The following is a 10,217-nucleotide window of genomic DNA, read 5'->3' as shown; positions in this document are numbered from 1 at the left end:
CTTTTATTGACCTAATCTATAAAAATAGACATAGACATGACAATTAATTTTTGAAAACTATATATACATGATTCACCGATGTGTTGGATCGTGTAACTCTCAAAAGTGGTAACCCTTGATTATGGGCTAAAAAACTCTATTTCAGTTCGCACTTTAAATAGTGAGTGATAATATTTTTATACTCAAACCCAACGTTTGCGCCCATTTGAATGAAAAAAGAGTTCGCATAGTGCGAATTATAATATTTTCATTCATGGGGGTGCAAATATTGAGCTTCAGTCAAATAAAGTTATCACTCGTAAAATAGGGTGTGAACGGTGCTCGCATTCTAGAATATGCGAGGAGGTTATGTCGATAATTTTAGGGAACACGTGATGATTTCTAGTGGGCGCAAAAAGTAAATCTCCTTGATCAAAATCAACATTTAATTCAACCGAATGCATTAGCCTATAGAAGTCACTACAATGTTGGATCGATGTGGAAATTTGGAAAAAATTTCTCTTTAGACCCCCCCATGAATACTCCCAAGCTTCCAAATTTCATCTCTCTTCAATTTCTCTCTCACGTATTTCTCTCTTTCCTACTTCTACTCTACCAATCACACAATTATTTATTTTTTTTTTAAAGAGATAGGTGTAAGTTAGTTAGTTGCGGTTAGAACACAAATATTACCCGTCTTTTACTTAAATTCAACTAACAAATCAAATACATTAAAATACATATAATATAAGAAATTGGATAAACAAAAAAAACCAACAAATTTTCACTTCACCATGTCTGAATCAAACGCCATAGCAAATGGTTTAGCTGGTGCTGGTGGTGGAATTATTGCTCAAATATTAACTTATCCACTTCAAGCTGTACCTTAATTTCTCTTCCTGATTCCTTAATTTCTAACCATTTGAGCTTTTTAACTGATTCAATTCAATTTCATTGCATTTTTTCAGGTTAATACACGCCAACAAACTGAGAGAACACTTAAGAAGAACAAGCAAAGTTTGCTTCCTCAATCTTCCAACACAACAACCACTGATTCTTCTTCTTCTCCTGGTTTTTTTGTTCAGATATTTCAGGTAAAAATGAATTTTACTCTTTTTGTTTTTTGTTTGTTTGGTTTTTTTATGATGTTTTGAGTATTTTTAGTATGACCCTTTATTAGGTTATTGGAAATGAAGGTTGGGGTGGACTTTATAGTGGCCTTAAGCCTTCTCTTCTTGGAACTGCTGCTTCTCAGGTTAGCAATTTCATTTTTTTCAAATTCTATGAATTTCCATGTTTCATAGTTTTCGACTAGTACTTTCTGTCTCATAATGTATCCTATTACCAAAGTTTTAATGATTTGTCTAAACTTAATGTTTCAGATTAAATGTCACATTTCGATTGTGTCCAGTTCTTGCTAAAATGATTAGTTGCGTTGATTTCAATGGTAAAATTAGTATCATTTACGAAAACACTTTTGTTAATTGTAGTTAGTCGAGTTAAGTGGAGTGAAATTCAATAAATAAAGAGGGTATGTTAGTGGAGTAACTATTTTGAGATTAAAAAATGCTCATGTAACACTTATTACGAGACGGAGGGAGTACTTTAGAACTATGAAGCATTGATTTTGACACGGACCACAAACACAGACCTGTCGAACTCAATAAGTTTGCCGTGTTTGGAATTTTAGACTTACATTTCAATGCTTATTTTTTCAAATGTTGTCAGGGGATTTACTACTTCTTCTATCAAATTTTTAAGAACAAGGCTGTGGCTATTGCAGCAGCAAGGAAACTCAAAGGGCATGGAGATGGTACTGTTGGAATGTTTGGCTGGCTCGTTGTAGCTGCTATTGCAGGGTGATTATCATTTTGCACCATGTCTATTTTTTCATTTGAAGTGTTACATTGTATTGTATATGTGATAGTGAACCTCACTTCCATGTATTTGATTCATATTCATATTGACGTTGTCTTATTATGCAGGTCCTTAAATGTTCTGTTCACAAACCCAATTTGGGTTCTGGTGACTCGAATGCAGGTTCATTATGATTTTTCAGTTTGTAAAATGCAATTCATGTCATTCAAAATTGGTTACTTATTATGTGTTTCCGATCTGTACAACTTGTATAGTTTGTATTCCTCATAATAGAATTGAGTATTGGGTCGTAAGGTGAGGAATACCATCACTTATAAACATATATTCAGGCACACCCTGTCGTGCCCAACACTATTGGGCTTGGGGCGTGGATACCATCTAAGAATTGAGTGTTGGGTCTAACTTGACCCCACAAAACCAGTTTGTAAGGTGATGATTGCCCTCACTTATAAACATATATTCAGGCCATCTCACAACCGATGTGAGATTTCTTAACAAAAACTAACATTTCTATCCTTGGAATCATGGATGCACATGTTATCGACTTCGATGCATTACATGCACAACCTTGGTTATGTAATCGTCAAGAGAAATAACTAGACATTTTTCACATGTAAGCATTGTTATGCGGCAGAGTCGAAATGGAGAACAGTCAATAGACTCTGAATGCTTAAAATAGCTAGCCGTTATTCATTTTTCTTGTTGATACCAATGTAGCACTCACTCTTCTGATTGAATACGTGTTAGGTGTCAAACCCGTGTTAGAGTCCGACACGACATAAACACATGTGGTTACGTTCAATTATTATTTTTTTCTAAAAATATTACCGGTGCCGACATGTCAATGTTAGTGTCGTTTGGTATCCATGTTTTGGGTCCATTTTTATTATGATTGACATTTTATATTTTGATTTTAGACACATAATCAAGCAGAGAGAAAAATCATGGAGGAAAAGAAAGAATTATTAAGAAAGGCTGCTTCCGAAAGCATGTTAGCAGGTTCAACATTGGAAGACAGATTAGAAGAACTAAATTCTACAAAACCTAAACCATTTGGGACTATACATGCAGTGAGTGTCAATTTTGCTCATTTTTGTTCATTTCCCTCTCCTTATTTGCTTGAAATTGCAAATTTAAATTGTAACTACTTTGAAATTTCATTATTCAAATCTCAGAAGATTCTAAATCTCAGAATGCATGATACTTTTAACAATACTACACCTAAGGTTGTAAATTCACATTCGCAGTTACATGAGTGCTTTAACTTTTATCGTTGCTAATATGAAGTTTTGATTTGATGAAAAGGCTAATGAAGTATATAATGAAGCTGGTATAGTTGGATTTTGGAAAGGTGTCATCCCTGCTCTTATTATGGTTAGTCTTACCAATTATCGTATTGATACAGTTCAGTGTTGTGAATTATCGATTGCGGAAAATAACGATTTGTTCAAACTTTGCTGCACTACTGTGGTATAACACCCCTATAGGCATAGGCATATCACATAACAATAGCAATTTGTTCAAATTTTGCTACGCTATATGACAACACTGATTCAGTTAATATACAATATTTGTATAATTGTTATATGATTCGGAACTTTCATTATAGGTATGCAATCCATCTATCCAGTTTATGATTTATGAGAGTTCATTAAAGCGTCTAAGGGCGAAACGCTCTGCTAAGAAGCAGGGAGACACAAGTATAACTGCTTTGGAGGTATAGAATACTTAAGAAATATACAAGTGGAAAGCATGACTTGGGAGAACATTTTAATTTGTTTGATGTCACTTGCTTGTATATTTTTCTTGTCGTGTCTATATCAGTAAGCATCCTCTTGTCATTCAAAAAGGTCTTTATCGTGGGAGCGATAGCAAAACTTGGAGCTACTGTCACAACATACCCTTTGCTGGTTGTCAAGGTAAAACTCATACATAGTTCCTTCATTTTCTTGTGAATTAGTATCAGAAGTATATGAATGTTCTTCTCAAACTCAGTAAAGCATCATGAGTAGTACGTATTTGTAATATTATTAGGTAGACACTTATGGGTCTATGCGTCGAGTTTAAGAGTACACCGAGGCAGAACGAGTTTACATAGAAACTCGAGTTTGAAAAACTTATTAGGTAGACACTTATAGTCTTTTGTGCGGAAGTATGTATCGAAGTCACCATTCTGCAGGGAAAAACTTATAAGCACACGAGCATCGTAAACTCTTGTTATGCTACTAGACTCATTATATCATGTTTCGATCCTTGCAGTCAAGGCTTCAAGCAAAACAGGAGATTGGTGGAAGTAACTCGTTAAGATACTCAGGTTTGACTTTTGATAGATGAGATATAACTTAATTTTCCTTTGGATTTTGTTAAATATGTTTTTCACTATTGCCGTATCCTTTCAGTATGATACTTGATACTGATAAGTCTGTTTCTACTATTGTACCTTGAACTTCAAAAACTGTTGTTTTAACTTGCTTCTATTAGTATCAAAAGTGGAGAGAAAATTAATCAAAGGGCGAAAAATTTCTTTAACGATTTCTGTTAATAGTCCCACATTAGATTAGATGTGATAAAGCTTGAAAATGTATTTACATAACTTATGTATTAAAAACCGGACCCGGTCTTCAACCGGTTCGACCAGCCAGTCCGGTCAGTTTTTAAAACACCGTACATAAATGGGGGCAGTCTGATTTTGCAAGAGTTGAGTTAGAGCCATCCAATGGTATCAAAGTCTATCTAAGATCTGCTGGACCACCAGTTATCAGGTCATTTATGTCACATTCCAGATAAGTGAGAGTAGTCCTAAACTTACAAGCCGATTTTAAAGGGTTAGAGTTAGGACGCCGAACCCAAATTCTAAGAATTTACGTGATTACTCCCCATAAAATATCTATTCTTGACTAACAATTTTCTTTGACATTCTCTCAAGATATTTCAAAATTAGAAAAATAACATTACAAGCGGTAGATGCCTTGATTTTGAGTGGAGTAGTTACCAGGGAAGATGATACGACCCGATTCGAGTAGGGACAGACTTCAAAGTTTAGAGGGAAAGATAAAGTTATAAAGGATGAAAGGATTAAACTTTTCATTGATTGCAATTATGAGGCTGATGCATTCCCACCATAAGATAACTGCACTCACAGATTCAATTATTAATCCCTAACAAAATATATTATATATATCCTTCTAGAATTGGCTAAATCATGCTTGCTTCAAAGTTATCTGAGTCATCACATGAGTTCCACTTTTGGTTTTGTTGGCTGATATTATGACGTCTGATACTGTTTTCGCAATTGTTAACAGCACCGTAGAAAACATTGACAATGCTTTCTGTGTTAATATGTATGCTTTATCTTTCTGTGTTAATATGTATGCTTTTGCTGATAATCTGCATACTTATCAGAGCAATCATAGTTGAAGTTTTAGAAATTGATCTGGCGCCCTCATTCGCTGTAACATAAAAAACCTGGATGTTGTGATCCAAATCGTTGTTGCAGACCGGTTATTATTTCTTTTTTCTTATATGCATACTTTTTTTCCAGTTGATTCTCAAACTGCAGTATATCTTTCAGCTGCTATCTTAAATTAACTATTTTGTTTGTTATCTTCCACATTATCAAAGTATGTGTTTCCCTTTCCTAATGCTATAAATAAATTCAGGTACATTTGATGCAATTCTTAAAATGATCCGTTATGAAGGATTGCCAGGTTTTTATAAGGGGATGAGCACAAAGATAGTACAGAGTGTTTTTGCTGCTTCTGTATTATTCATGGTAAAGGAGGAGCTTGTTAAGGCTATCATGATTCTTGCAAATAAAAGCAAAAAAGTTGTATTAAATTTGAGTAGTTAATTTGACTTCTTTTAGATATATAAATATTTCGAGTAGGTTGTTTGTTAAGGTGTCAGTTCAGTGGAAAGAGTTTAACCTTGTAATCTCAAGGAATAAAGTTCTTATCTTCTTGACATGTGTTACTAAATGTGTGTCACATTGGAAAACATTGCATTATGTGTTCAAGATATTGGGAAATTGTCAAATTATTTTTTTGTTGAAAATATGTAATTGTCAACCTCTAAGTGAACCTTTGGATACAAGGTTTGATGTGAGATAATTGATTGTCTCCCATGTCACTTTAGTATAAAAGTAGATATTTGATTATTTTGAATCAAAATTTATAAGTGATAAAAAAGTTGTCTTTATTTTGTGTTGGCATAACTACATCAAATATATTTTTCAATGGCGTTGAGCTAAATAGATTTATATATGGGAAGATATAATAAAAATAAACATCTTAAAATCTTTCTATTGATATAAAACAATAATATTACAAATGTATCTAATGATAGTAAATTAATGTAACTGATGTTTCTCCTCTTAGGGTATGTCGTCTTATATCTTGCGTTGGGGGATATCTGCTGCAAATAAATGGAACAAGTATTAAGATGAATAAAAACATGATAGTGGTTGCACATGCATTCCAGAGTGTGTGCATCACACAAAGTTTTAAGTTCCATCAGTTTATGTAAATTGGACATAAATGGCATAACCGACGAATTCTCTTCAAGACATTTTAGAAACCTTGACATGCATTATTGCACATGCATGTCAAACATGTCGATCAACAATATTTTTAAGAATAAAGTTCCCTCGATTACTCTTGTGCACTAGGGAAAAGATCAAGAAATGATTTAGGAATATTTTTGGTAGAATTTTTTACTCATGAAATTCGTACTATGTTTCTACCTTTAGAGTGACTCTATTTATAGAAAAACTCATATCAATTGATGAAGGGAAGCAACCCTTGAAAGATTTTCAGCGATGTTAATTTGAAAAATACATATGGTTTACTCTTGCTCACAAAAGATTGCAAGATTAAATCAAGAGACACGTTGTTTTAAACTAACAATTGCATTGCCTTTCAAGTATATTTTCGAAATTCTCCAACAACCCCCACCATTTTCAAAATATATATTTAAATCCATTATTCTGTAAACGTCATTTTTTCAGATAAAGGTATTTTACATTTTGAATCATTACTTAGTAAGTTAAGAGTCCACTCATCCTTAAATAGTTTGGTATAGGTAAGCTTTGAACCAATTACTCATCAGAACAAGTGCATAACACTTGAAATTGCCGTAATTATGTATTGAAGCAATCATATGTTATATGTCTAGTAATAAAAAAACTTCATCATTTCATCAAATAATTGTAAGATATTACAATAAACTTTGAATATTCAATCAACCACGTAGTTTTGCATTTTACAAACTTTGAATATTCTTTATTAATTTTTCATAGTTTTAACCAACTATCACAAAACTTTGATTCGGATCAGGTTAGAATGCGATAACGCCTACGGTTAGGCTTGAGAGACTTACGGTGGTGATAAGTTTCTAGTTCGGTGGATTACGATGGGGAAGGTATCTGAAAAACAGGATGCGATTAAGGAAGAATGAAATGAAAAGTGATAATTGTGTATCTTGGTGTCGAAGTTATGTCTTTATATAAGGGGAGATGGTTATAACCTTTTGTGACGGGAGGCAATAACTGGCATAGGGCAATGAGAGCCGAAAGATGAATCTAACAGCCCTGAAAGTGTTGCGAACCGACCAAAATGAAGTTGATTTGGGTTGAACTTTAGAGTATTTGGGCCGCGCGCACATTGGGCATTGGCCCGGTTGGGAACATTTCTAAATGCATTTATTTAGATAAAATATTAGAAAATTTTCAGGCGGAACAATTTTGGACCACTTTTATAAATTTTAAAAATATAGGATCAATTTTTAAAAATTCAAAGGACCAATTTGAATTTTTAGGGTCAATTTGTTAAAAAGTTTATAGGAGTTAATTTGAAAATTTTGACATGAAAGGAAGGAATTTCAAATTTATAACTTTTTGGTGTCATTTGAAATTTCTTAATTTTTGCTTATACAAAATACTTCTTAATTTCCCATCATTTTGAAAACTTTACAACTTAGTCACCGAAAAAAAGATAATTTAAATAGAAAAATATAAATTTATTACTCAAAAAATTACTTTACTTGAACAAATCCATTAAGACACATTCTTAGATAGTTTAATAATTCATCATGCCAGGGTGGGATGGATAGCTCAACTGGTTAAGCTAGTTGAGCTAAGGGTTAAAGAGTTGAAAATCCTGAATTCAAGTCCTTGCAAGGAGAAAATTTTAAAGGGCAAAAAACTAACAATTTGCTTATAAAAAAAATAAAAGGCTTAACTACACATTTGGTCCCTTACGTTTATTTTAGATTTCAATTTGGTCCCTTACGTTTAAAAAGTATCAATTTGGTCCCTTACGTTTATTTTAAGTTTCAAGTTAGTCATTTCCGTTAGTTTTGTCACTAACAATGTTTGAACAGTACACGTGTCAGCGTGTCCAAGTGCCACGTGTCAGTCCACGTATGCAAATTGACTGCCACATGTGACAAAATTGACGAAAATGACCAACTTGAAACCCAAAATAAACGTAAGGGACCAAATTGATAATTTTTAAACGTAAGGGACCAAATTGAAACCTAAAATAAACGTAAGGGACCAAATATATAGTTAAGCCAATCATCATGCCAATAATCACCACCTAATTGAAATTATGAGTTTATATACTCAATCTACATTTTCTTTTTATTAAAATATACTCAATTAACTTAGCTTGTGCAATATTTAAAACAATCACCACAAGAAATTTGATTTTTGACAGCGCTTTTTTTCGTTACAAGTTGTTGGCAAAACTATTAAGACTTTGTATGGCAAAAATAGCAGTTGACTGAGAAGATATAGCTTATAGCTGATGTCTAATAGCTGATAGCTTATAGGTGATGGCTTATGGCTGATAAGCTAGTTTAAGGTAAAATTAACTGTTCAACTGACTGATAAATGTAAAATGACATAAAAGAATATCTTTAATTCAATCAGATTTATATTAAATTAATAGATACTTAAAATTATCAATTTAATAAATATATCTTTTATATATTATTATGAAATTAATATTTCCAAGTTTCTTCTTTTTAAAAAATTAGGCCTAAATGCACTTTTGGTCCCCCTATTTTCAAAAAAATGAAGTTTTGGTCCCCCTATTTTAAAAACCAACTTTTTAGTCCCCCTATTTTCATTTTTTTTAGTTTTGATCCCCCATCCTATTTTGGGGTTAATTTTGTTGATGTGGCCTTGTAACTAATGATGTGGCAACATTCATGTGGACAAATTTAATATCCATGTCATTATTATATATTTTTAAATTCAATAAAACTTTACTTATAAAATATTTTAATTGTTAGAATTATATATTCAACTGAAATAATAATTGTTAATTCTTATAAAATATGAAATTTGAAACCCTAATTATCAAACCTTCAACTACTAGAATTTTATTCACCGTCGGAGAGAATCCTTCCTTATGGATTTCACTAATTTTTGGATTTTTAAAAACGAAAAGAAATTAGAGATGATTTTGTGTTTCAATAGAAATTACTCATACTCTTTAAACTATCTATGACTTTGGATGAGTTTGAATGAAAACCCCAAAATTGTTTTAAGTTTGAAGTTTAATTCTAAATTGGTTTTATATAAAGTTGGATGATGATGAAAGTTGAAGGTTCTTGAAACACAAAACTTGCTTTCAATATGCAATTGTTTGATATGAATCAAAGAGGATCATGTCCATGTTGTGATTGTTTGTTTTTTCTTAGGTTTAATAAATTAGAGGTTGTGAATTTTTGGATTTTTTATTTTAATGAACTTTCTTAGGTTTAATTAAATTATTTTATAAAATAAATTTTATTGAATTAAAAACAAATAATGACATGGATATTAAATTTGTCCACTTGGACGCTGATATGCATTAGTGATAATGTCACATCAACAAAATTAGCCTTAAAATGGAATGAGGGATCAAAACTCAAAATAATTAAAATTGAGGGACTAAAAAGTTGGTTTTTAAAATAGGGGGACCAAAACTTCATTTTTTTTAAAATAGGGGAATCAAAAGTGCATTTAAACCAAAAAATTATTTTGCATTTCAATTGATATACTTTTAAAAATAATAACAATAAAATATATTCACAATATAGCATAACCAAATTAAATTATGATAAGCTACTTGTATATTAGGCTCGCCTGTATATTAATAAAAAATCATCATAAGCTGCCTAGTATGTAGATTCTTAGCCTACGTCATCATGTTCTATTTTAACATAAGAAAACATACGGTGTCGATAAATAAAAACATTAACACGTTGTGGCTATTTTTTTCATATATATATATATATATATATATATATATATATATATATATATATATATATATATATATATATATATAGGGGGCTGCTAATTTAGACCC

The 10,217-nt window shown here is 31.8% G+C and overlaps 1 protein-coding gene across 1 annotated transcript; it reads left to right on the top strand.

Moving 5' to 3' along the window:
- Window positions 1–675: 675 nt before the first annotated feature.
- LOC123896969 (peroxisomal nicotinamide adenine dinucleotide carrier-like) lies at window positions 676–5,910 on the top strand. The gene is made up of 11 exons (XM_045947437.1): window positions 676–860; window positions 948–1,073; window positions 1,160–1,234; window positions 1,708–1,838; window positions 1,965–2,019; window positions 2,775–2,927; window positions 3,163–3,231; window positions 3,467–3,574; window positions 3,708–3,776; window positions 4,117–4,171; window positions 5,517–5,910. The coding sequence occupies exons 1-11, from the start codon at window positions 774–776 to the stop codon at window positions 5,705–5,707; spliced, it is 1,119 nt and encodes a 372-aa protein (XP_045803393.1). The 5' UTR covers window positions 676–773; the 3' UTR covers window positions 5,708–5,910.
- Window positions 5,911–10,217: the final 4,307 nt, after the last annotated feature.

This window comes from Trifolium pratense, linkage group LG1 (genome assembly GCF_020283565.1).
Source record: "Trifolium pratense cultivar HEN17-A07 linkage group LG1, ARS_RC_1.1, whole genome shotgun sequence".
Taxonomy (NCBI): domain Eukaryota; kingdom Viridiplantae; phylum Streptophyta; class Magnoliopsida; order Fabales; family Fabaceae; genus Trifolium; species Trifolium pratense.
The sequence above is the reverse complement of the archived record's forward strand: the minus strand, read 5'-3'. Positions and strand labels throughout refer to the sequence as shown.

Coding starts and splice junctions, on each gene's coding strand:
- LOC123896969 (XM_045947437.1), top strand. CDS start 774: ATGTCTGAATCAAACGCCATAGCAAATGGTTTAGCTGGTGCTGGTGGT. Junction 1,074..1,159: donor TTTTTGTTCAGATATTTCAG/GTAAAAATGAAT, acceptor ACCCTTTATTAG/GTTATTGGAAATGAAGGTTG. Junction 4,172..5,516: donor TAACTCGTTAAGATACTCAG/GTTTGACTTTTG, acceptor AAATAAATTCAG/GTACATTTGATGCAATTCTT.